The sequence below is a fragment of the Strix uralensis genome, chromosome 3 (assembly GCF_047716275.1).
Source record: "Strix uralensis isolate ZFMK-TIS-50842 chromosome 3, bStrUra1, whole genome shotgun sequence".
NCBI lineage: Eukaryota > Metazoa > Chordata > Aves > Strigiformes > Strigidae > Strix > Strix uralensis.
Genome location: NC_133974.1, coordinates 92,120,087 through 92,146,812, shown reverse-complemented (window position 1 = coordinate 92,146,812; position 26,726 = coordinate 92,120,087). Strand labels below are relative to the sequence as shown.

The following is a 26,726-nucleotide window of genomic DNA, read 5'->3' as shown; positions in this document are numbered from 1 at the left end:
TAATTGAGACATTTGGGCAATGAATATGAATATCATTAAATCTAGTTAAATAATAAGTTAACATGAAAGAAATAAATTGATGAATCTGGCACTCTCTGTAGTACTCCACATAGCTACATTTGTCCATTTCATTGTGTTTAGTACCCTAACTTTAGTTCAAGTTTGACAAAGCATTAAGCAACTATTTTGGTTGAAGTCTGCCTGAAGCTCTTTTCTAAAGTTGCAAAGTTGTGATTTTTAGCATTGTTTTGTTTCCAATAATGGTTTTATAGGAAATACATTGGTTTGCTGTGTAAGGTCTGAAATATTTTCTACTGGAAAGCTGTATTGCCTTCAGATAGCAAATTTCTTTGGGGAGGTTAAAGAGTATCTTGTCTAGATGAAGCTGTGGATAGTTCCATTTTAAAAAGCTAGTTATTTGGCTTAAGTTGATTAGGGTTTGTCTGGGATTTTCTTCTTGTTTATTTTAACATGGGAATCCACGTTTATACTGTAGTGTTGCAGTTTTAAGTTTTTTCAGTTTGTGAATGCCTATGTTTTTTCCAATGGAAGTGCAAGCTCTGTTAGATATTTCATTATGCGGGTTGTTGTCTTGATGCATATGACATTCTCTTCATACTGATTTTGCTCCAACTATGGGGTGGGGAAGATTGTGCTTATATTTATTCCTTCTGGCTGCTGTGCCCTATAAGAACAGAGGGGACTGTATCTCAGTGTTACTTCTAGCTGCTATGAAATAAGGAGGTAGAAGTTGTTCACTAGCTACAGAGAAAGCAAAAGATGAGGTAGCAATGGGGGCTTTGAAGTAGGAGTTTTCAGAGTTAGAGATCTGGACTGAGGAAAGTGTTGATGTGGAGACAGACTGAAGAGCTCAATTTGAAAGTGGGATTAGTTGGGCATGGAGGTTCAGAAAGTATAGAGGGATGGTAACTTGGTACGGGGGAGACAGCACTGTGTCAGAAGCAGAGTACAGGGGTCAGTGACATCTATAGCATGTGCTTGTCTACAATGCAAAGCAAAACCACAGGCAATTTGTGTAAAAGATTAGCAGACTGTAGGAATCATCTCATCCCGTGTCTGTTCCCTTATATAGGGTTACTGCCTGTTTTCAGTCGTTCCAAGTAGTAGAAGTCAGTGCTATGGCTCAGGCAGCTCCAGCTTTGCTGGTAAAACCTGATGTGGAGCAGCATAATGGTAATAACACTTCTGTCTTTCCTTAAAGAAAAAGGCAAAGTCATAAAATTCAAGTACTTCAATTCTGACTTTCTTAACTTCCATTTTATCTGTCCAGTATTGATTCAATTTAGTTGTCTGCATATATTAAAAAGCTCATCATAACTTTAAGACTGTAAACTCTTTTCTGTAGGTCTCTTGGAGACAGTAACTTCAGTTCTTCTTCATCCCAGCATGGCTGCTCGACTTGCTGCCGCGTGGTGCTTGCGGTGTGTAGCTGTGGCATTGCCTTTTCAGTTGACTCCATTTTTAGATAGATGCGCAGAAAGACTCAACAATCTGAAGACCTCCCCTGAAGCTGTTAGTGGCTACAGTTTTGCAATGGCTGCTTTGTTAGGTGGTGTGCATCAGTGTCCCTTAGGTATTCCTCACGCCAAAGGAAAGGTGAGATAATGAGTGTTTCATCTGTGAGTGTACTAAAAGATAGCTTTTCATCTAGAAGTAATAGCTTTGCAAAATGTGTGTCATGGTAATGAGTTTAAGCATTACTGAAATTGAACTTGTGCCTAGCAAGAGAGCAGTGGCCAGACCATGTTGTTTGTAGTATTTCAGTTGCAATATTTACCAGCTTTTCCCCTTTTCTCTTTCAAATTTGTATTTTGTTTGACCTATTAATGAATAACTGCTGAAGGGAATATTCCTGTCTGTATCGTCATATGCAAAACACTAATCATTTGTATTAAATGTTATCTGTATTCATTCTTTATGGAAGGTCAATTTAAATTATTTGAGAACATCTTTGTATATAGCCTATAAGGATGGATGGGTAGCAGTAGTTTGCAGTGGCTTGATTTATGTTTTTTAAAATCCATTGGTTTTTGTTGTTGGTGTAGATGGTGGTCAGTATTGCTGAGGATCTGTTACGAACTGCTGCACAAAACAGCAGACTCTCCTTGCAGCGGACTCAAGCTGGATGGCTTTTACTTGGAGCACTTATGACTTTAGGTTTGTAAAAATGGTTGCTTTTTGTTTTATTTTAATGCTTGTCCAACATTTCTGATTATCCACTGTGGCAGATGGTCTCTACATATAATCAGTCCTGTATCTAGCACAGGAGTATTTATACCGAGGGAAACAGTGTTAGTGCATTTATTTCATCAGTGTTGTTTATGCTGGGAAGAAGTGAAATATTAGTGTTTATGTAAACTGAAGGATAGTAGAAGGTGTCATACCTACAAAAAAAAAAAAAAAATTCTACTCTGGTTTTAGAAACCCAGCCTTTAGTCATTCTATGAAAAGGGCAAAATTTCCCATAATCTTCCTTCTTTAATGCTGTGGTGCAGAAGAAATGGACTGTAAATAAAACGTAATGAGCATTCCAACGAGTTGCATGTGTGCCTCTGGATAGACAACAGTACTGATTAGAAGTGTTACCAGTTTAAAAGCCACTCAGCTGTCTTTTAAAAACACCAGACTCATGTTCATATCTGCCATCACAGAAATATCAGAGACTCTATTTTGAGAGGTTATAAGTATACTCTTGAAGTTTGCAGCAATGGTGGGGTTTTTTTTGTTGTTGTTTGGGGTTGTTTTTATACTGGAAAATATGATAAATTTTGTTGCATTCTGCAGTATTTTGATCTCTTGGCAAATACCATTTTGTGTTTCATCTTGCTTCTCTAAATTGTCTCTTTTTGCCAGCTTATTATCATTGTTTTTCTAACAGTGTAGCCCTATTTTGGTTGTCCTTCTCCAGTATATTTTTGATGCACTTGCACGGGATCTTCTGGAGCTTTTCCAGAAGTTTTCTTTAAACTTAACCATTAAACTAGTTACATAATCAGTAACTGTTAGTTATTTTTCTACTCATTTTATGAACAAGTCAGGATAGACTATAAAGATGTTGCCTTCAAAATAGTAACATAAAAAAATTAGAAGTCAGAATAAAAACACAAAAAGACAGTTGGCAGTGGTTACATATTACATGACAATGTATAGAATTGCCTATTTCCTATTTCTAGTACTGATAGCAAGAAACAGACTTAGGTATACTATTTATTTGCTGTACTTTCAACTTAGAAATGAGAAAGAATTTCCTTTGTTTTTCTTTGTTCAAGTACAGGAAAGGAAGAGAAGTGAAATAAGAGGAAAATAGCTTAAAGAGCAAAAGCCTTCATGGCAGATTTTTCACACTTAGTTAAATACAGGTTTGTATTAGACAGTCCCTTTTTTTTATTTTTGCATAAGGTCCTTCTGTTGTTCGGTATCATCTTCCTAAGATGTTGCTGCTATGGCGAAACGTGTTTCCACGTTCTCTGAAGGAGCTGGAAGCAGAGAAGGCAAGAGGAGATTCGTTTACCTGGCAAGTAACACTGGAGGGCCGTGCTGGAGCTCTGTGCGGTAAGAATTTCAAACTTTGAGATTCCAAATGTGCAGTAAACCAAAACATGATCCCAACCTTGCTTTCTTTGAAAATGAGTAAGATGTGTCAGATTTTCATCAATGTGGCCTGGTTTAGGCATATAGTTTTATGAACATGTTACACAGTCTTTGAGTAAACATTTTTAATTGCTGCTTTTTGGATCTTGTCTTAGGATCTATATCTTGCTCATGCTTTATATTTGTTTGTTTAAACTATTTTGTTACTAGCTATGAGAAGTTTTGTTGCTCACTGTCCTGAGCTCCTTACTGAGGATGTGATCCGGAAATTGATGACACCCATAGAATGTGCCATGACAATGATGTCACAGTAAGTAGGCAGTTTTTGCTCTTTATTTACTTTTGTCTTTTCCCGGACCTGAAATACTAGAACTAATTTGTTTCAATTCATATTCTGACCTAGTACTGCGCTGTCCATGTTGAAAAAAATTTTTACGAGCATTGTGTTTATGGTCGTTAACTTTGTAAAAGTATATTGTTGCATAGCCTGTGCTGAAGGGCCTACTGTGGTAACTTTTGTTAACTGTGTTTGGATTTCCAGTTCAGTGAGCTTTTGAATTCATGGTTTGCTTATCCTTGTGCAAGAAATGAGAAAACTAAGATACTGGTATACTAGATTTTAATCAATAAACTCTCCTCTTATGAAGTGTACTGATGAAAAGACTTTAAACATATTCCAGAATAAAAGAAGAAAAATACAGTTTTGGGTTGGGTTTTTGTGGTTTGGTTTCTCCCTCCCCCCCTTAAAACAGGAGGTACATGTCCCTGATTTACAGCAATATGTGCTTTTTAAAGTTTGCTTTGTACAATTACTTCTGAAAATGTACTGGTAATTGAGTAGTGTTGCTCAGAGTAGTTCTCTGAACACTATTTTCTTGTCTTGGCTGGAGACGTATCTGGTGAAAAGAAATCCGAAAATATTCGGTAACTGCAATATTTCTGGTTGTCTTTTTTTCCTCTTTGATTCTATAGCATTCCATCAGTAATTAAAGCCCATGGAGCTCATCTCAAAGCTAGTGCAGCTATGGTCCGTTTAAGACTCTATGATATATTGGCTTTATTACCTCCAAAGACATATGAAGGTACATACATTTTTAACAATTTTTATTAAAGTAAAAATTCTACTCACTCTTTTTGATGTATTTTTGGTGCTTGCCTTTGAAGCAGATATAAGATTCAAAACAGAATGCTAGTAATCTGCAAGAGTCTTGTACTATAATCCTCATCTTCTATATGTCATCTTGACAGTATAACTACAGAGTATGAATATTGCAAAATATTAGAGTAATGCTTAGAGTATAAAAATTACAATACTGTTTATAGGATTGAGAGGTATGGAGATCATGTTCTGAAATCCAATTCAGGTGTTTTATGTCATTGTTACTTAAAAGGTAGAGAACATTATTTCTTAGTATACTCAAAGGGCAAATGTGAGAATGAAGATTTAGTTTTGGTTTCTGGTATTTTTTTTTAACCTGATTTGATCTATTAGGCAGATTTATGCTATTATTAATAAATTGCCAGGCACTGTCACATGATCTGACAGAAAAGCTTTTGGGGTTTTGTTTGTTTTTGTTAATTCATTAAATTTACCTGATCATGTGGATGAGCAAGTTTTTTCAAAGTCTGGGTTGTCATTTTGGAAGGGATGGCCCGATCTGTTGTTTAGAACATTGATTTGGGAATTGGGAGCCCAGGGTTCTGTTTGAAGCCTTGCTCTCAACTCTAGTCTTCTCAGGTTTACTCCTCTGTTTGTTTGCTACCTGTAAAATTGAGGTAATGATACATGATTTGATTTGTAACTTCTGATCACTAGCTGAAATCTTTTGGATAAGAAGCAGCAATGATTCTTTTTACTGTCCGTCCTTTTAGGATCATTTAATGCGCTTCTTCGAGAGTTGGTAGCAGAATTTACTTTGACAGACAACTCTGCTAATACAACCACATCACTCCTAAGGTCTCTTTGTCACTACGATGATAGTGTTCTTCTTGGCTCTTGGTTGCAGGAAACGGATCATAAGTCTATTGAAGACCAGGTAATAAAAAACTAGAACAATAATGAATTATATCTGCACTATCTGTCTGTGTGTTGTGTGTGTGTGTGAAGCCTTCTAAAACTGAAGCTTCATGCCCTGTTTTTAGTCTTATATCAAAGGTTTGTTAGATGTAAGTCCTTCCATCTACAGTGTACCGTTTTGATTAAAAACTGCCTACAGCTGAGATACAAACCGCATAACACTACTTAATGGTTGTGGTTAGTGAACTAACCTGATTCTTTAAAACAAAACAATACTCCCCTCTGATCTTCCTAGTCTAGCAGTTGTTCTCTTACATATTTTTTTGAACCAGGAGAAATATAAGATCCTCTTAACATGTTTTATAATGAAACTGCTGTCAAAATATCAGTATTGTAAATGGTGTTACAGCAAAACAAGATTTAACTGGTTTTATAGGTGTAGTATGAAACTTATGTTTCATTTGGAAGTGTTGACACAAGTTTGTTGTCATTATAAGGAGTTTGCACTTCTGGATAAAAGTGAGTCTTCGAAATAGAGGAATTAAAAATTTTTAAAAGGGAAGCAAGTATTGCTATGGGGATCTCTCTTAATAAATTTTTCAGACCAACTGGTAATGTTGATGCAGTTATTTTTCATATGGCCTTTGGAGAAAGAATGTAGCGTAGGGAACAATTTGTTAATGTTAAATAGTTTAGGAAACTATCTGGTAATAGCCTTCTCTTTGCTTTCCTATTTTGTGATCGCTAGGAGGGGGCTGGCTGCCTCTTTTCAAGCCGTCTACCCTCATATATTTCAGGATTTAATGACATAGAGAAAAAATGTTCTGTATCTGGGTATACCCACCAACCTATCTCTGTCTTCATAATTCTGGTCTGATTTTTGATTTCTCAGTGAACTATATTCCCTAGACAACTAACTGTTCTGAGCATTTGCTGAACTCTGCCATCATAAACTTTGTACCTCAGCTTCTTAGAAAATTTTTTGGTGCAAGGAGAAGGGGGGGAGCTGAAAAAGCCTCTTCTGCCACAGCCTATTTAATAATGGCAAGGTTTCTCAGAAGGCAGCTGTCTTGATTGAGCAGATCCAAAAGCCAAGACTGATACCAAGTGTGAGAAACCAAGGGGAAACTTTCTGAGGAAAGATCAACAGGTCAAAGCAAAAAAGGGGGTTTATAAACTTCCCTTGTTTATTGTGGTCGACACAGTAGACTTCCGGTGCAGTCTTCAATCCACAGAGCTTTCTGGGACACTCCTCCCCACCCCCCCTCCCCACCCCATTTTTTTTTTTTTTTTTTAACCTCTAACTTGTAAAACAGTGTCACTGTCGGTAACTGAAGCCATGTTGTGCATGACAGGATTGTTTTGTGCTTGGTCATGTTTTATTTTTTAGTGATATGGAAGTCTCAACAAATGTTTGCCTCTGTTTTCTGACCTTTTAAGAGGAATACAGAGCTACTAGATTCTAATTTTGTTTCATGATTAAATAATTAACAAGTTAAAAAATCAGTTTTCCTTCAGAGAAAGTTAGATGATTGTTTAATTGTGTTTTCTGAAAGAATGTTGGTTAGGAAGTATTTTCATGATGATAGGAATGTTAGTAATTTTATTACTGTTTCTGAATCTTTCTGTATAGGGAATCATTACAGCCAAAACTGATGGTTTATTATACTGTATTGTAACTCAATGCTCAAACAGAGAGTGAATCTGTTAACTGCTTTGACTCTCTGCGATTTAGCTGACCCTCTAAATGCTAGTGTCTGTATGCATGGGGACACTGCAGTTGTTTTCAGGTGATTGTAAGCTATTTCGTTGCTCTAAGCAACTGTGTACATGTTTTGGTTATCTCTAGTTCCAAATTTTATGTGCAAATGTATATTCAGAGGTATTCATATTATGTGGCATTTTGCAGCTTCAGCCAAACAGCGCATCTGGAAGTGGTGCTTTGGAACATGATCCATCTTCTATTTATCTGCGCATCCCTGCTGGTGAAGCTGTACCTGGACCCCTTCCTTTAGGAGTATCTGTCATCGATGCATCTGTGGCTCTCTTTGGTGTGGTTTTTCCTCATGTCTCTTATAAACATAGGTCAGTTTACATGAGTGTTCAGTTTCAGAATCTAATGTCTTGTTCTTTGGATAGTATTATGTTTTGATTATTTTTTTTCCTTCCTTGAAATAAGAAATCTGCTTTGATATCAACTCTCTTTAAATGCAGAGTTCAGTAATTGGTTTTCATTGTGTCTCAGGATTCCAGAACTTGTCTACTCAGTTTAGAAATAAGGTGATTTCCTCAGTTTGATCAGTTTTGAAGATTAGAATTCAGAGGTGGAGACTAGATTCTTCTCTCACTGCGTTTAACAGTAGTAATACCTCTGCAACCGAAGTATCCTGCAAAAATATCCACTGCAATTAACTTCAGATCAGCCTTGAAAACATAGCAGTGACATCCATTGAATTTCAGTTGTCTTCCATGAGTAAGACCATTTGATTTGTACTCAGCAAATTATTTTATGCATGATGAAAAAGAGGGAATGGAATTCAGCTTATTTTCCTTTGTGTTCCGCATTACCTTTGCAGAGTTGTGAGTTGTCAGGACCACTTTTGTCATTCAGTTTAGCTAATTCGTCACTGAGCACAGAGTGAAAGCAGCTCTAAGATGCATTTCAAAGTAAAATTATCCTTCAGGGCAATCCAGATGGGAACAGTTTTTTCCTAGCAGTCAATCTCATTTTGCAGTAAGCGCAGGATAGACTTGAGGCCAAGTTGCAGTAATTCAACTTGATCTATATCTGTTGTTAGCTATGAAAAGATTTGGCTGGGGAACTGCCAAGCAGTTAAGAATGCAGATTATTCATTATACTCCTGTTCTTGGTATCTTCTAGGGAGTACTTCTCCCAGTAATGCTTTATGGCATGGTTAAATGGGGAAAACAATAGGAACAATAATAGGAATATGGAGGGTATTCAAATGGTAGTGGAGAGGCAGCATTTTTCCACTCTTGTCCTCCTAGCTTTCTAGTTATGCAGCCAAATGTATCTGAAGACTCACTTCCTCTTGGTGGTGTTTTCTTCAAAAGGAATAGTAAACACTTGTGAATGAGCTAAAAGAACCAGCAAAGGGACATTCAGAATAACTCTACCCTTTCTACCTAAAGTGAATACCTTCTGCAGCCCCTGAAGCATAAATTCTGTGACTTGAACTTAAAAGGCCCTTTTGTTATGTTGGTTGTTTACCAGCTGTGTTTTAGTTTGTATTTTGAAAGAATATCACTTACATTATGTTCTTTCCTTTGTTTTAGATTACAGATGTTGGATCACTTTGCTGAATGTGTCAAGCAGGCTAAAGGTGTTCGCCAGCAAGCTGTGCAGCTTAATATCTTTACTGCTGTTCTTAGTGCCTTGAAGGTAAAACTTGTAAACTTGCAATGGATGCCAAAGTTCAGCAGTTTGATTCTTTGATTTATATTTGATACAAAAGGCTGTTAGAAGAACGTTACTAAAGTTACAGCTTAAACATTCAGAAGTTTGAAAATACCAAAATTGAATTTTTTTCAGATATTAACATGAGCTCTTGTCTGCCATGTAACAGTACAGAGAACAGATGAGGCTCAAGTAGTCAGCATTCTGTAGTATTTAGATTGTCTTTTTCTTTTGTCAGTCCTGTACTTTTATTTGCACTGTACTCATGGTTTTAAGTACTTTGTCATATATACTCAAAAACCCCCTCATGTCATAGAGTATTGTGCAGATGAGGCTCATGGAAATAAAAACAAGAATAGATTTGGGTTTCCATTTGGGGTGTCCTAGTTTTTTCTTCTTAAGATGCCCTAATATTGCATAGAATTGTAGATGTTTATGTCCAGTCCCACTGACTTCAGTTACAGCTCTGTGTTTGTCTATTTACACTTGAAAATCCAACCTCATGCTATCAAGTCAGGAAGGTAGACAGCAAGTCATAAATACTATTCGTGAGAAATACTTGGTTTCAGTGACTTGCGTTGCCTCAAGGCTTTGTGGAACAGTGTCTTAGAGTGTAGGATTTTCTTTATGCTAGTCAAATTTCTTAAGGCATATCAAGTTTTTTCCTGATGCTGTGTTATATAATTTCCAATTAATGAGTCTGTCGGACAACATCTGTTGTTGTCATCCTTGTTCATCTTCAGAGCAACTAAGTCCTGTGCACTGAGGAAGTTACCCTCATAGAAGTGCCAGCCTGTAATTAAAGATTGGATGAGTTTCTTCTTGTCTGATTTCTGCCACACCAAAAATGGCTGCCTAGTTTAAGCTAGTTGTTACTGGGGCTCCATGTCCTTGGTCGATGGGCAAAATGCATTGGCAAAACAATACCGTCTTGCTGTGGTCTTAGAAACATGAACCACGTTGCTAGGAGTTGAAAAGTAGATTCTGAGACGGATGCCTGGAATTTCCCATGCCATGCCAAGTGGCCAAAGAATTGTCAAAACAGAGCTGAAATGAGGATTTCAGAACAAAAAATCAGAATCTGTGGTAGAGCAATCAACTTCTTCCTCTATAGTACATGCAGTTTGTCCTTTACATGTGTTTAATTATTTTTCCCAAAGTAAGACTTCTTGAAAGTTGTAGTGAAAGGTGATGTACTATTAATGAAATACGGGAAGCAAAGAAGCTGTAGAAGCCGTGTTTAGTGTTACTGTTCTGTAGATTGTTCGCATAACAGGTTGTATAAATGTTTGCAAAGATGTGATTATTAAGAAAAAAATCTTTTCACGTACCTAAAATGTCTGTTTTAAGTGATTCTTGCAGAAACATAACTGAGCTGTGGTTTTCCTGTCTGACAGAAAGAGATGCTGCAGTTAGATTTTTTTAAAGCTTCTCTTTTTTTTTTTTTTTTTTTTCTGAGGTATCCTGTGTAGAGCTAGCTCAGGTTCGGTAGCTCTAGGGTGCAGGTAGCACTGTAATGCATTTGATTAAAAAAGACTGGTGCAACAGGTCTTCCTGTATGAGAAATAGGTAGAGTGTTGGCAAACATAGGACTGAGTATGTTGTTGATTCTGAGTTTTAAATGTTTTCAACCGGTATATTACAGGATAAGTAAATTATATATTACATCAAAAGTAAAAGTGATAATTTTTAATTGAAGATCTCAAATATAGTAAAATTGCTCTTTTATCTTCCCTTTCTCCCTTTGCTTTGGAATGTTTTTTTTCATTTTTTTTTTTCCTGTAGGGTTTAGCTGAGAATAAAAGCACGTTAGGACCAGAAGAAGTCCGCAAATCTGCTCTGACACTTGTAATGGGTGCCCTTGATAATCCTAACCCTATTTTGAGATGTGCAGCAGGCGAAGCTCTTGGCAGAATGGCTCAAGTGGTTGGAGAAGCCTCTTTCATTGCTAGAATGGCTCAATACAGTTTTGATAAGTAAGTTGGTTTCGATTCAGAAAAGGAAACAAAAATATAAATTAACATAGTTTGGAAGATTCCTACTGAATACCATATTGATTATTCTCTTCATGCTTATTGCTATGATTATGTAGATCTAACAAACCTTCAGAGTCTTCTCTTTGATTATTTTTTTTTTTTAATGTGATTCTTTCAAGAATTAAAGATGAGTTGTCAAGCTGCTTGGAATGTGAAATGATACCAATGAATAGTTTTTGATGAGTTACTTGAAGGTGACTAAACTGCTTCAGATCGATAAATGCAGCTTATGCTGTGTGTCTGTAATATGAATTGTATGATAGTGGTTCTGTTTCATCAAAACATCCTCTTTACATATTGATTTAACCTATCTACTGGGCCATAATTTTTTTTCCATATTCTGTTGTTAATCTCAGGTCTTTAGGAAGATGTCTGGCAGATATAACAAGACAACATGTTTCCTAATATTTGGCTTAAATTTAAGACATCAGCCTATTTGTGGATCAGAATGCACCTGTCTCAGGGCTGCAGCCCATGTTTTTGACTGGCCAGGCTGCATGCGCATAGCCTCAGTCCAGCTCTCCTACCTCTGACTAATTCAATTTTTCCCATCATTTCATCTTGTGATAAAGTACACAGTCCTTACTGTCTTTCCTTGAATTTCTATTACTGGGACTATTTCCTTGGTTTCTTATCTAGGATTCAAGTTGTTAATGGTTGCCAGTCTGTTGACCCTCTCAAGTAATTTCTTTATATTTGGGATTTGCATTTACTTTGTTGTTCACTGATGGCTAAGAGCATGTTTGCCTCTCATACAGACAACCAGGAAAATAATATCTGTCTTTGTTCTAATTAGGATATCCTTTTCTCTCTCTTCCCCACACCCCAGAAAGGTTTTAATTAAAAGTTATGTATGTGATGTGCATTCAGAAGCAGAGGTATTGTGGAAAACACTAAAAAAGTCACTACTTCATACAGCTGGGTCATTCTGTTCATTCTGTTTTAGTTTCATTAATAAAACACTATTTAAAAAAGCTCTATTGGTAAAGTCATAGAACTCAGCTGTAGAAGAAAACAGCTGTATTAAAAAGTTATTTGGTTGACTTTGCAGTGGAAGATGTAGCTGTGGATTTCTTTGTCATTTTTGTCATTTCTCAACATGTGTTATCATTTTTCCATTCTTGATTCCTTTTCACTGCACTGATCTAGCAGTGACTTTTCTGATTATTAAATTGGTCTGCTATGAAACATTGGTAAACACTAGATGCTTTTCCTATATTCTTTCACTTGCAAAACTCTTCTTCATCTATAATGTCAATTTCTGACCAGGAAGAAAGAAAATAACTAGTAAAATATCTTTTTTCCACTTGCCTTATATGTAATCCAGTTTAATAGCAATATAGATTAAGTACATTGGTTTTGCTTTTGTCGTTAAGGCTTCTCAAGATCTTGTGAGGTGGCTTGCAAAATTCTGTTAATCATTTGCACTGTTATGGTACTTGAAGGGTTCTTTGTAACAAACAGTGAATTACATGATTTTCTTTTATTTAAACATTGATAGGTTAAAATCTGCTCGAGATGTTGTATCAAGAACGGGCCATTCTTTGGCTCTGGGCTGTCTCCATCGGTATGTTGGTGGAATAGGTTCTGGACAGCATCTGAAAACTAGCGTCAGTATTCTCTTGGCTTTGGCACAAGATGGAACCTCTCCCGAAGTTCAGGTAAAAAACACAATCACCACAAAACTACTTAAAAATGTTCAGGATTAAAAATAAAAACTAAATTACCTGTTCAGATGGTCTGTAATGGAGAGTGTCACATGTAAGCCAAATCATATCCATGTAGCATGTGCCAGGGAGTGTGAAGAAAGCAGAACTTTCCTTATAAACTCTTACAGTACAGTATCCCAAATATGTCCTGCAATTGAAATGTAACCTCACTGTTAGTTAGGGAGGCAGTTACAAGTGGTCACATTAATTCAGACTGCCAAGTGTCTGCTTGTCAGCTGAGCAGAGTAATTCACTGTGGGCATATTCCTAACTGCCTGTAATTGTAAAGCAAAATGTGTTAGTTGTACCTTAGCTGCCTAAACAAAAGTTTTTAATAACTGGCTAATGGTTAATATGTGATGGGTTACTGAGTCTCAGGTGATGAGCAGTAGTTTTCTTTGCCAAGTAATTTCTGTATATGTAATACTGTGAACACAGTAAGTCAGTACATCATCTTTGGAGGGTTATATTATGGCAGTAAAAATCTGTTGCAAGCCAAACTGCAGTTAGGGTACAGAAGGGAAGCTAGTAGGAGACAAGTCCAAGGCAAGGCAAAGGTGAGGAGGGGTTTCTATCCAGTAGGGACTGCAGATGGCGTCTCACAAGAGGGCAGCTTGACTGCTGGAAGTTGCTGGTAGAGTAAAAAGAGGACTAAACATGCCACTGAAAGAGCAATGCCTTTGGAGTTGCTGGTTATGTATAAACACTGCACAGTTCAGAAAGCTTCCTAAGTTGAAAATATTTGAAAATTGGGAGAATATGCTGTCTTTATTTTCCCAGGAGAAATTTGAGGGGTCACTGTCTTGGTCTGTCTATACTTTCCCTTAAGCATCTGGTTGTGGCTGCTGCTATAAAAAGAAGAGAGGGCTAGATGGACTAGGACATCTGTCTTTACAATAAAAAGTTGAATATTAGAGGGAAAAGTGCTGATTCTTTTTTTCTCCAGCAATGAAAGCACTAGAATAAAAGGATTACTTCAAAAGGAAAAAAAAAAAACCCAAAAAAAACCAACAAAAAAAACCCCTTTTTTGAGTAAAAGCAAGTGTCTTGTCTGTAATTATTGTTCTTCAAAGATTTTGATGTAATTGCATGATATAACAGGTAATTTTTTGTCATTCTTTTCACAAGTTGCTGCATGGAAACGATTATCTGAAATAGTGACTGACTATTATGCTTTAGCAGCAAGAAGTTGTGTGCCACCCACGAGTAGGGGCACTTTATAGCCACAGATTGAGAAGCTGAAGCCCCCAGTAACTATACAGAATTGTACTTCCATCTTGATTTGAATCATTAACTTGATAGAATATGTACTAGAGTACCTTCTTGTTTGTTCCTCAGGGCAATTAAAAAAAAATAAAAATAATCAAGCTTATCGCTTGAGAAAACAAGACTAGTTTTGTTTGAAGATAATGTTTAAAAAATAATAATCTATAAATACAATTTAAAGTCTCTTTTAAATTTTCTTACTTTGAATAAAGGGAGACAAAGTTCAGTTTGCGTATGTAACTAACTTCATGTGTGAGTAAGTATTTTTGAGGCGCATAATTATGTACTATTCATTTTAAAAACAAAAATGGAAAGGGCTACTGCCTTATCCAAACAAAAATGTGAAGTATAAAGGGGAAGGCCTGGTGGAACTTGAATACCTATCTTATTTTCTGTTGAGAGTACAGCACCAGGCCACTGTGAAAAGCTAAGCTTTTAAACCTCATCCCTCGCCAGATTGTTGTGGATACACAGAAACTGTATGGGAATGCCAGTAATGGAAATTTGCAGGAATGAAAGGATAAGCTGTAATGTGCTACCATGTGGTTAGGACTGTAGAAGTAGTTCCGTGATTGCTAGTGCTAATGATTTTGGGGTTGCATCAGAGAGGACTAAAAAGGAGCAGTTTTAAAGGCAGGTTTTCCAGCTCATTCCTGAGAGTCTAGCTTTGTAACCATAATATTCTTTTAACTTAGTCTTTTCAGTGCAATTGCATCATGTATTTAATGGAAGAAAATTCTGAAATAAGATCATTTAGTAGAATATTATGGAGAGATAGCTAATGCTTTCAAGTCTGTCAGGGGAATTTATTTCCTATGAAACATCAGTGACCAAAAAGACTGTCCCCTTGCCCACTTATTTTGACAATTGCAATAAATTATTTTGCTCTTTTGTTATTTACTTATCTTGCAACTGAAATAGGTTAATCTTTCACCATTTTTTCTCATGCTGTAGTACACTGATGATGAACAACACTGTTAGAAAATTCATGTGAACCTTTCAACTTGTCATGAAAATCAGTTTCTACTGGAATGTCAAAGGCACTCCCCACTAAGAACTTTGTCAACTGCTCATTTCAGACTCTATATCCAGTTTTACGGCAGAATGATTCTCTCTTTCTCCTGTCTTAAGAGTAACTCTTCTTTTTTCCTTAAAGTTGGTGTGTTGTTTGTATTTTTCTTCCTCAAAGTGCTGAACTATTTTTTGCTCAAGTTCTTTATCATTTTTATTTCCATTATCCCCAAAACTGCTGATAGCCAAAGAGTGTGCTAGAGATACTTAAATTCTCAGGTGACTGCTTGAGATTCTGGGACCTCTGAAACACTTCTGGAGTCAGAGTAGCTAACTAAACATATTTAAGCAAGGACATACAAAGCTAGGCTTGGTCTGCTTACAAAATTGTTTAAATTTCCTAAAAGTATTACTGTAAAATACTCCTCTGTTTTTTTGATAGACCTGGTCTCTCCATTCGCTTGCCTTGATAGTAGATTCTAGTGGACCAATGTACCGTGGATATGTGGAGCCAACGCTTTCCCTAGTTCTTACTCTGCTCTTAACTGTTCCACCATCGCATACAGAAGTACATCAATGCTTAGGCCGATGTCTTGGAGCTATAATAACTACTGTTGGGCCTGAGTTGCAAGGTTAGTGGGAATTTGAGGGGAAAAACCAAAAAATCTAATTTGTATGAAGATAATACATCGCAGTCTTAAATGAAAGTAAGTAAATTTTTGTTTGTTGCAGGTTGGGGGGGGTGTTGACAAATTCAGTTACAGTCCTGCAAGCAACCTCACTTCTGATTCTACTTATGACTGCTTGGGGCTTTTTTGACTGCAGTTTGCGATTTCTATAAAGCAATTGCCGTGATGTATGGTGTTCTGGCTAATGGTAAATTTGCATCGTAGGTAAAAGATGAAAAACACCCTTGCTGTATGTTTTGTCGCTTACGTTTTTGTGTGTAAGTGGGGCAAGAGGCAAGATTCTTCCTCCACTGTTTCTACACATGTTGATTTTATTTTTAACTGGTGGCAAGAGCTTAAGTTTGATGTAATTGATAATATTGTGAGCTATAACTCATTTCCACTCATTCCTGATATTCTTAAGTTGCTGTACCCTTACTGTAGAGAATAAGATCTTGTCATGACAAACACTGTATCTGAAATTCTGTTTTTCAGATCGCAAAACCACAGATTTGTAACTTGGTCAAACTGGGATTTTTAGGCATATTTATAGGATGGTCTTTGATGCAGTGCCAGAAAGCCAGTCACTAGTGAAATTTTAACTCTTAAGTAACTGGACTTAAATTTCTAATTATGAAGAATTTTTAGATGGTTTAATTGGACTTGTGTATCTGCTTGCTATGTGTTAAGCTTTTCATCTGGAGTGTCATTAACTTTTAAAATAAAAAAACAACTTATGTAGAATGTCTTCTGCAGGTTACATTTTTCTGTAATTCAATATTTTTTTATAAGCTTGATGCAGGTGAATTCTTAAAATACAGAATTGGATTATTTTTCAAACTAAATACTGTTCTTTTGAACATTAATCCTGTTAGAGCAGTGCAACTCATCTAATGGAGCTAACTAAAATCACCTGCATACATGTATGCTAGCTTAAGTGTTGTCTGATATTTTAGGAAATGGTTCAGTGTATGAAACGTTGCTCTCATGTATAGAATGAAAGAGACTTTCAAAATATAAATTCAGATAATTTTACTAGTTTTATGTCCTTGAAAGATATTCTCAAAATATTTCTGACTGAAGATCATTGATCCAAAATTTCATTTGGACAGGACATTGTTTAACTGAGCTAAAAAAGGGATATTGAACACTCTGTAGTGTTTCTTTGAAGTTTTCTAGATACTAATTTGCAGTAGGAATTCAGAAAAGTTGAATGCTTTCTGTGAACTTTGAAGCATTAAAAATTCTTCTTTCTCAGAGGTTTAAAGTCTACAGTTGTCATACAAAAATTGTGCTGTGTTAAGGATATTGTATTACATCATTAGGTAATGGAGCTACAATTTCAACAATCCGTTCTTCCTGTTTGGTGGGATGTGCAATCACACAAGACCATTCAGACTCGCTTGTTCAGGCAGCTGCCATATCTTGCCTTCAGCAGCTTCATATGTTTGCACCACGGCACGTCAACCTGTCCAGTCTGGTTCCCAGTCTTTGTGTGAGTACAAAATGCATCCCTTTTGTTCCTCAAAGTTTTATGTATGTGCTTATCAGAGGACAGGAGAAGTACTTTGCAAGATGTCAAGGATGCCCATATGTAATAAGCAAGTGACGTTTGCAAAAACACTGGAGTGTAATAAAAGGATGTCTGTCCCTGAGCCATTAGATTTTTTCAGAATGCTGCCCAAATTGAAATCATAGGGTCTGATTCTCTTTTGCCCTAGATAGCACAAGATGGCAAGCATTTATATATAATATGACTGAGTAAAAAGATGCTGAAATGCTCTGTTTCCTCCAACTGATTGCGTGCACAGAGGGAAGTGAGTGAGTTGGGGAAAGGTAGGAGGTTTTGGATTTATTTTACCACTGTTGGCGTAGTAGATGCTGACATTCAAAATCTTGTGCTACTGTTGTTAGCATTGCTTTCTCACTTCATTAGTGTTCTGTCAGCAAGTCTTGGCCTAAGCCTGGAGTGAGGCAGAGGCTGGAACCCAAAACATACCAAATAACGACTATAAAAGGAAAGGTGGTGTCTGTTGGTGTGGGTGTTGGGTTTTTTTTTATTATTACTATTTTTAAAAATATTTTTAAGATGGTTTAGTAGTGCAATACTGAGAAATTTGAAAAGCTTCTCTCTAACGTCTGTTGGATGTTTTGCAAAGTTCTTTGTGTCAGTCTTTGTGGAACTGGTGGTTCTGTGTTACGTGGAGGAGTGCGATCCTACTTATGTCAACACTGGACCTTTTACTTCATCTGCCATCCAGACTTCCTCTAGGGCATCCTTTCATTGTTACATGCTTCCCTCCCTGCACTGACCCATGGTTCCCCCCCACAGACTCTGGAGCACTCCTGGGAGTGCAGTGTGTGCCCAGAATGTCAGTCGTCCTTTCACAAAATTTTGCATGAAAGGGATTCTATGTACCCAAAAGTAGGTAGACCCTTTTGTATCAATACTATGTACAACATGACAAGCAGTTCATATAGCCATTTACTCTCTAAGTACCAGTGGGTAGTACTACAGACAATACAGTTCATATAGCAATGACTAGTGCTGTTTTGAAAACTTTTCCCAGGGTTTTTTGCTCTTTCCTGTTCCATTATGGTCCTCTGCTAAACAAAAGCCATTTTCCTTCTCTTTTCTCATATTCCTTATTTCCAAGTCATACTTAGTTTGATAAGTTTTCCTCTGAATTGTCTAGTGCATTTATTTATACTGCAAATACATATATACATTGGCAAAGTCTGTCTTACCTGCCCTGTTAGCAAACTCTTCATTGCTTTCTAACTCACTTTTGAATTAAATTAATGCCAGGTATCAAAATTAAACAAGACATTTCCATAATCTAGTTTCATTTCTTCTTCCTGCATTGGCTTCAACACCACTGGTTGTTTGGTTTGTAACTTAAAATGGGAAATACTCTTTCCATTAATTAAATCCCCGAAATGTTCTGTGTTTTAGTTCCATTAAAACAACCTCAGTGTGATATTTAGAGGTTCTTTAAAGTTTGCTTGTTTTTTCAGGACTAAAATCTTGTATATTCATATGTGGAATAAAGATTTACTGTTAAAATGCTTTATAAACTGTACAGCCCTTTCATTTAGGAAAGCAATTTCCATCCACATAATAACCTAATACTGAGAAAGCAAGTGTGTATTCGGTTTATTAAAAACAAATTCCCCAGGGTAAATAAAGAATCAGAGTTTCTTAAAGAGCACTCTTCATCTCTTCCACTGTGGAAAAACATACAGTTCTCTGTGCAGCTACTTCCCCTCAAGAAAATAGGGACCATGCACAATTCTTCTATAAGAAAAATATTTACTTATACTTGAGGTGATTCAAAAGCAATTAGAAGCCAGTGTTCGTTAGCAAAGAAGTCTGAAGCTGTCTTATTGAGAGGCACTTATAAAAACTTATGCTATAAATGCTGTTACAAGTTTGAAATAAAAGTTTTTATGATAGCTGTTGTGTGGTGTATCTGATGATGGCTTTTTGTTTGAAAGAATGTGATTTACAGCTATAACAGAATATGAGGTTGAGTAGTACTGAAGATTATGACAGACGGGGAGGCGTTATTAATGCATCTAAATCACACTGGAGCAGTAGTTCCAATATTTAAGCTCTTACCTCTTTAACCAGATAACAGCTGTCAGCTCTGTGTATGTCAGCTGTATTTTCATATTCGTACATTATAAAAAGTGCTTACTTCTGAACTTTCAAGATCTTGTAAAGAGCTTGGTACCCAGGAGCTCACACATGGGCATATAATTGAAAAGTAGAATGCTGTTAGTTCTTAGCTGTGCTGACTTATTGATAAGGGGGTGCAGCAGTTCACTCACCTGTAATGGTTCTGATTTTTAGGTTCATTTGTGTAGCTCCCACTTGCTGCTTCGCCGGGCCGCGGTTGCATGTTTACGACAGCTTGCTCAGAGGGAAGCAGCAGAAGTATGTGAATATGCCATGAGCTTAGCGAAAAATGCTGGAGACAAAGAAAACTGTGGCATCAGTAAGTATTTCTTCTAGGTGGCCTTTTTGTAACAGTTGAGGGCACATATGTGTGCGTATGTGTGATTTGCCTTCAGAGAGGGGAAGAAAAACCACAACACCACCACCCCCCACCCCACCCCACCCCCCAAACAGAAAGACATCCTAAAACTGTCCCTTCCAGCTCCAGTAAATTCTGGCCACATCCCTGCTTACCTGTTGAATTTCACTCAACTTTTTGTAAAGTTTAGACTGAAACTTCTCTGCCCCATTAAGACTGACAGTCAAAACAGGGAACACAGTGTATATACAGGGGAAACATTTTACAGTTTTTCTGGTATATTGAAATTGCTTTTTTGAAAATTGACTTAATTGTATGCTGTTTGAGATACCTGATTATGTTATATTCTGCTAGCAACTTGCCTGCAAAGCCTATGGACTTTGCTGGTTGGTTCAGTTCTTACATGTATCATTTTATTCTGAAAATAGGAGGCTCAACATTGTTGATCAGCACAGTCTTCATACAAACATAGAATCATGAGCTTACTCAAATCACACCAGTTAAGTCTGTCTCTGGAAACATTCTTCAGAGTCCAGTACTTAGGGTTTATTACAAATTCATGGGGTATGTACCTTGAAGATAGATTATTTTATTTTTCTTTTTGAAGTAATACTAGGAGTTATTTGCCTTGCAGAAAATAAATTAAATTAATTGCTGTATTAAAATCTTTCTAATGTTAATTCAGAAGAAATTCAGTAACATCTTGGTGTATCATTGCCTGAACACACAAATACACAATGTCCAATTCTAATCTGTTATTACAAATTTTAAAACTTGAGTTACTGATTTCAGAAAAGATTTCTCATTATCACTTTGCAGATATTAATCCTTTTGCACCAGGAGCTGGTTCTCGGCGAGATGCTCATTCCCGGCATCAGGGGGTTAATATAACAGAGACAGGCCTTGAAGGTGTCCTTTTTGGAATGTTGGATCGGGAGACTGATCGGAAGTTGTGCTCAGATATCCACGATACTCTGGGACATATGCTTTCATCGCTGGCAGTAGAAAACCTGTCCCACTGGCTAATGCTTTGTAAGGATGTCCTTGCAGCTTCCAGCGGTAAGTGTTCTACAGTGTTCACATAAAAGACAGTATGTCCTTAGTATTAGCATCTTCTGGCAATATTTGTTTGGACCTTGTCTTTTACCCTAGTTAAGACATAGCTTATATTGTATATAGAACTTCAATTATAGTGCATTAAAATTTCCTTAGAAAGAAGAAATCATCAATGTTAAGTTTTAGAATATTGCTTTTAAGATTAAAATGTTAGCTGCCTTGAAGTAGCATTTCTGTCAGAGAAGCAGCGTGATTATTACTTTGACACTTCAGTATCTTAGCAAAAGCAGGCGTACTCTTTTTAGTCTTTATACATCAGGATCATACAGAAAGAATAGTGCTGTACATGCCCTGAGCTTTCTTTTATGAGGTTTTGTGAGTTACTGATGTGATGATGGGTTACCATGGTGATGAAACTTTTGCTTGTTGTTCAGCTTTGCAGACTTGTTTGCACAGATCTTGTCCTCTGAGACCTTATTCCTGTTTTTCAGCTTGCAGGATGGCTGTGACACAGATACTGCTCATTTCCCTTGCATTTATACTTGTTTATCGGCATACTGTGTCTTAATCCTGAAGCTCTTTGTAAATGTTGCCAGCTTTAGGTTTACTGATGAGTAATGCTACCAATGATTTCTTTATGCAGTGTAGTTACCATGTATCTGCCCAGTGAGAAAGACCTCGCTTTCCGAGTTCAAAGTTGGCATGGCCTTTTCTTATTTCATGTGGGATGGGTTTTAAAGTTCTTAATATGGTTGTCCAATCTCTTATTTATTTATTAGTAGGTGAAATAATCTCTGAGAGAACCATATTTAAATAAATTTCTCTCAGCTGTACTTCAAGCCAGCAACTTCATTTTGAACTCCTTTGATTCAGCTGACTGGCATATGAACAAAATCTGGTTTGATTTTTAAGCAGAGATTTACAAATCAACCACACAAGGTCCTGGATGCTTTCTCAAAACACTCTTCTTGTGAATTGGCATCATCCATGTTTGATTTGCCATAGCCTCTTTCTCTCTTCATTGAATTCTTGGCTCTTCAGCTGCTTAAATTTAGACTTTCTAAGAAGCATGCCTTAGTTGGGATGGGTTACCCTTGCAATAATTTCTTCTCGTTCTCCTCTAATTATTGCCAGAGTAATTTTTGTCAATATCTTGGCGTTTTGCTAATTTAGACCTTGTCATTGAGATTTTATGTTCTTCTGTCTGAATAGTCAAAGTATATATGCACGTTCGGTGAGTGGGTTTTTGTCCCTGTTTGGATTTTTGGTTTTTTTAATATGATCCTTGAAGTAATTTTATTTTCTGAAATGAAGTCTCACAGTCACACTCAACATGCAAAGATTCTTTTCTTTAAGCACATTGTGGGTGCCATAAACTGCCTACTTGGCTGCATATCTGTCCCGTGGCATGGAACCTTGTAGTTTTGTTTCAGTTTAACATGCACTGCACTCTAGCTTTTACTTGAAGCATGAGCTGAATAGTTCAAAGCCAAGCTGATTCTTTGGTTCTGAGACTGGTAATCTCCTTACCCTGTTTATTGGCAATTTAATAGATTAATTTTCAAAGCTGAGGAGTTTAGACTTGGGATTCAGCTATAGTTGGTATCTGTGGAGAATTAATGTTACAGGAATTTATTTCATATCATTTAAGCCAAATAGAGGGTAATGTAGCCCAGATTAGAGGTGAAAAACATCTCTTTTACAGATATTCCTGTGCCTTTTGACATTTTTCAGGTGTTGTTTCAACAGAAGAATTAGTCTGTTTTGAATGTGAGTGTGAGGAAAGGCATGAATATATCCTTAGCTGTCTTCTGTGGAGTGTAACAGTGGGATTTTTTTTCCAAATGTTCTCTGTTGTAGACATGAGCACTGCTGCTCCCTTGGGAGGAGGGAAGGATGAGGAATCAGAGAAGAAGGATGAGATGGATGATGATACAATGTTTACCACCTTGGGTGAAGAGGATAAATCCAAGCCTTCTGTAGCACCTCGTTGGGCAACTCGTGTGTTTGCAGCAGATTGTCTGTGCCGAGTTATCATGCTGTGTGAGAATGCGAACAAGGCCCACTTTGATCTGGCACTGGCTCGTTCAGCCAGACTTAAAAACCCAAAAAGTAATTATAGAATGTGCATGTTTTGGTTTTAATTTTTTATTTCATTTTTGTCACCTCTTCACAGTAAGATTACATGATCAAGAAAAAAACATAAGCAGTTATCTTTTCATTCAAATAGTTAAAGGCAATGGCCAGCAAAAGTCAATAAAACTGTAGTTGTATAACCACTTGTAGTTACCGTACCATGAACACAAAGAATGAGGTTTGCTGGAGAATATAAATTTTGACAGACTGATCTGCTTGGAAAAAAAACCCTTAGATTTGCAAACCTTTTCTCCCGTCTGGAGTAGAAGCAGTAAACTTCTAGCTAAGGGTGAGCTGGGAACAGTTTCTGAGTTTAATGTAATGATAGCAGTGAATTAGATTTTAGGGATTATTTTAGTGTCTCCAGAATGAAGGTGTACTAGAAAAGAAAAAAGAGATAAATCCAGGTAACTATTTCTGTGGCATTGGTTGTGAAGAGAGGGATGTGGGAGGGAGTTATAATAAGACATGAACTCATCTGCTTTATAAAATTTCATTTTTTTGGTATCCATGAGAGTGATGAATATTAGTTTTAAAGCTCATGGTCTGAAGATACTTTTATGAGTTAGGGGATCAAAATTGAGAGGTCAGAAATGACATAGCTGTTTTGTGAAGAAATGTTTTTCTAACAGGTAGTGGGAGGTTTCTGTCGTTGAGTTGTCGACATGTATTGGTTCTGGTGCATAGTGATAATTTGATTTCACCCCTGTAGTGCTCAGGAGGACTTTGTATATGTAGGGTGAATATCATGAGCATCCTAGAATGCATGGGATTAATGGATTTTTAGTGTCTTATGCTGTTGAGGGTGTCTGTTATGAAACAGAGATCTATCAGGTCTTTGCTTGTGTTGCTTTGATGCAGTCTGCCTCTAGCACTATGCATTGGTTTTGTGAGAATCTTGTTTCTGCCTTGATTTGAGGCAGAGGCCGCTGAAGACAAAGAGGGAAGAGTTTTGGGAGAGTTTATTTTGAGATGGCATTGTATTCTAGATTAAAATCATGAAATAACTGTTACTTATAGGATCGTTCAAAGGATTGCATATAATCTGAGAATTTACATCTCTGAATTTATTTAAAGTGAATTTGATGTGTTTGGTATTGTTGTAAAAAGGAAAATTCAGCAAACTTCTACCCCCCAACTTCAACTTCCAAAATATTTAAATTTTACTAACATCTATGATGGTCTGAAAAAGTAAGCGCAGACTTTACTACTTCGTAGTTTTTAATTGATTTCCAGTCTTTCTTTACTGACATGCCTTTGAAAAGTTTCAACTGAAAAATAAACTTTTCTTTTTTACCTTGAGACTTGAAAATAGGTAGAGCTTTCATAATTTGTGGGTTTTATTACTCACCCTGGATATTATGTTTTCAAATAATTTATTTTCGTCTTAGTTGTACAACATCTGGTAATTTCAAATTGAGAGTAAAGAAAGAAATAAAATTAATAAATAGAGAAGAATAATCCTTTCAGAAGTGCTACTGAGTTTTATGTATTGTTCTCTTCTGCATGTTGTCTGCTGCTTATTTACAGCCTTGGATGTGTCTTCTGGGAGCAGAACTAGCAGCATACTCAGTTTTTAGGTGTTTAAACTTCATGAGGTTTTTCTTTATCAGCAGGGGTCACTATAAGCATAGAACTCGGAACAGGAACTGCCTTGAAGATTTTCTGTAGGTTTGGGGGGGATCACTAAAATTAGCTTTACTAAAGCTCTCTTCTAAGCTACTCAGCCACGTCTACATACACTATTCAATGCAATTGCTGTATATATTTAATTTTGTTTAAAATTTGTGCTTAATTTTTAAAGTTGTTTTAGGAATAAAAGCCCTTGTATAACTTTAAGGGGGGGGGGAGAAGAAAGAAAAATAGGTTACATTCTTTCCTGCCTTTTTCCATACCCTAAATGTGGACATTTGAAAAATAATAGGCAAAATTTGTACATGTCAATTAGGAAAACATACAAATATCTGTCATTTTAGCTATCTTTTAAGTTACTAAATAGTTCTTTCTGTTTTGTTCTAAGATGACTTTTTAGTACTCCATCTCTCTGACCTTATTCGAATGGCATTCATGGCTGCGACTGATCACAGCAACCAGTTACGAATGGCTGGTCTTCAAGCTCTTGAAGACATTATCAAGAAATTTGCATCAGTTCCTGAGCCAGAGTTTCCAGGCCATGTGATACTGGAGCAGTATCAGGCTAATGTGAGACCTCCTTTATAAGTTCAGGAAATTGTATATTTATGCCAATATGCCAGTATTAGCTTTGAGAACATTTTGTAACTTCAGAGATCTGTGAAGAGATTTTTTTGTGTGAAAATGTACTGAAGAGACACTTTTTTCAAAATTGTATATCTTTCTATTGTAATTTAGCAGCTGACGAAAGTAAAAATTCAGTAGCTGTTGATTCTTAAAAGCCAAATATTACAAGTTAGATCTAATTTTTGGTAAGAGTGGCATTTCATTTGTAGAATTAGGAACTGGGAAATTCAGTTTTATTAGATTTAGATCCTAGTTCCAGACTGAATCTAATAAATTTTTTTTCCTGGGAATTAATGAATATATTTCTGTTTTGATGAAAACTACAAAAGAATAGGAGTGGGAGGTGGACAGCTGAAGATTTCTTTTGGGGTGTTACTTTATTTTGTTGCATAGCTTAACTCTTTCACCTCTTTTGTCTTCACTGTGTCTTCAAGATCTCTGCAAATACTTTTTAAAGACAGGCTTTCATCCTTTTCACTTCCTGCCATTTTCTTCTTCCTTCTGTAGTGCTTGTAACCATTGCTTCTGTCTCTTTGACTTGGTTGCTTCTGTTTCAGAAAAATGCTGCCTTTTAGCGACTGCCTAAAAGGCTTTTTTGTCAGCATTTGTAATTTTGGGAACTTGATGAAAATCCAACCATGAATATTTGACTTCACACCATTATTCCTTTGGACATCAAAAAGTTACTGGCATCTTAAGCCTTAGCATAAATTGCACATGTAATACTTTAATGATTAAAAGGATACTCATTAACAGAAGGAAGGTGATACCACATATTTGACAAAGCTAGCTGAGGCTTAAAAAGGCAATGGGCAAGCAGGAAAAAACCGGTTTAGGACTTGGTTGTTGTTTAAAGAACGCTATTGCAAATGTCTGCTAGACAGCAAGGATAAGTTTAGGGTGTAACTGTATTGCCAGAATTGGCAATCTTGTCTTGCTTGTTCTGTGTACGTGCTTGAGCCTTAAACAAGGTGAGATGAAGAATGTTTTGTCGCTATTGTTTTAATTGGATTTTAAAGTTTTTCTTCCTATCAACAGGTTGGAGCTGCTCTGAGGCCAGCTTTTTCCCAGGATACACCGTCTGATATAACTGCAAAGGCCTGCCAGGTAGAGGAAAATATTCAGATAGTACAAGCCAAACTGATTTTCGTTTTCTTTGGAAGAAGGATGCAGAAGAAAAGTAGTAGCAAATGGCTAGAAGATTTTGTAAACTGAAGCTGTGATGTTTCTGCAACATCTTTTGAGTCTCCTAGTAATATATTTTGTTCCTCAGAAGTGCAGAAATCCTTTTAGGGAGCTACATCGGAAAATATTTAGTCTTTCTGAAACTAATTATGTCTTCCTGTCAATTCTGCATTTGTTGCTAGAAGAAAACAAAAAGAAAGTCTTTCATAATGAGACCAATAGTAATGTATTTATTGCAGTGCCTTTCAGTCTGATCAAATATTCAGATTACTGATAATTTACCTTTAGGTACTAAACTTCCATTCAGATTAAT

General features: G+C 36.6%; 1 protein-coding gene across 5 annotated transcripts in view; it reads left to right on the top strand.

The window, feature by feature from the left end:
- HEATR5B (HEAT repeat containing 5B) overlaps window positions 1-26,726 on the top strand; it is a 61,227-nt gene that overhangs the window by 10,918 nt on the left and 23,583 nt on the right. For 4 of the 5 annotated variants that reach the window (XM_074863322.1, XM_074863323.1, XM_074863324.1 and 1 more), the window contains exons 10-26: window positions 1,367-1,617; window positions 2,067-2,178; window positions 3,421-3,573; window positions 3,823-3,922; window positions 4,585-4,694; window positions 5,485-5,648; window positions 7,539-7,714; window positions 8,927-9,032; window positions 10,833-11,023; window positions 12,585-12,744; window positions 15,512-15,701; window positions 17,063-17,232; window positions 19,594-19,738; window positions 20,597-20,836; window positions 22,694-22,945; window positions 24,990-25,171; window positions 26,267-26,335. In XM_074863322.1, the coding sequence (XP_074719423.1) occupies window positions 1,367-1,617; window positions 2,067-2,178; window positions 3,421-3,573; window positions 3,823-3,922; window positions 4,585-4,694; window positions 5,485-5,648; window positions 7,539-7,714; window positions 8,927-9,032; window positions 10,833-11,023; window positions 12,585-12,744; window positions 15,512-15,701; window positions 17,063-17,232; window positions 19,594-19,738; window positions 20,597-20,836; window positions 22,694-22,945; window positions 24,990-25,171; window positions 26,267-26,335 (2,771 nt within the window). The remainder of the gene's footprint in view (window positions 1-1,366; window positions 1,618-2,066; window positions 2,179-3,420; window positions 3,574-3,822; window positions 3,923-4,584; window positions 4,695-5,484; window positions 5,649-7,538; window positions 7,715-8,926; window positions 9,033-10,832; window positions 11,024-12,584; window positions 12,745-15,511; window positions 15,702-17,062; window positions 17,233-19,593; window positions 19,739-20,596; window positions 20,837-22,693; window positions 22,946-24,989; window positions 25,172-26,266; window positions 26,336-26,726) is intronic. The other variant, XM_074863325.1, reaches the window with a different exon arrangement.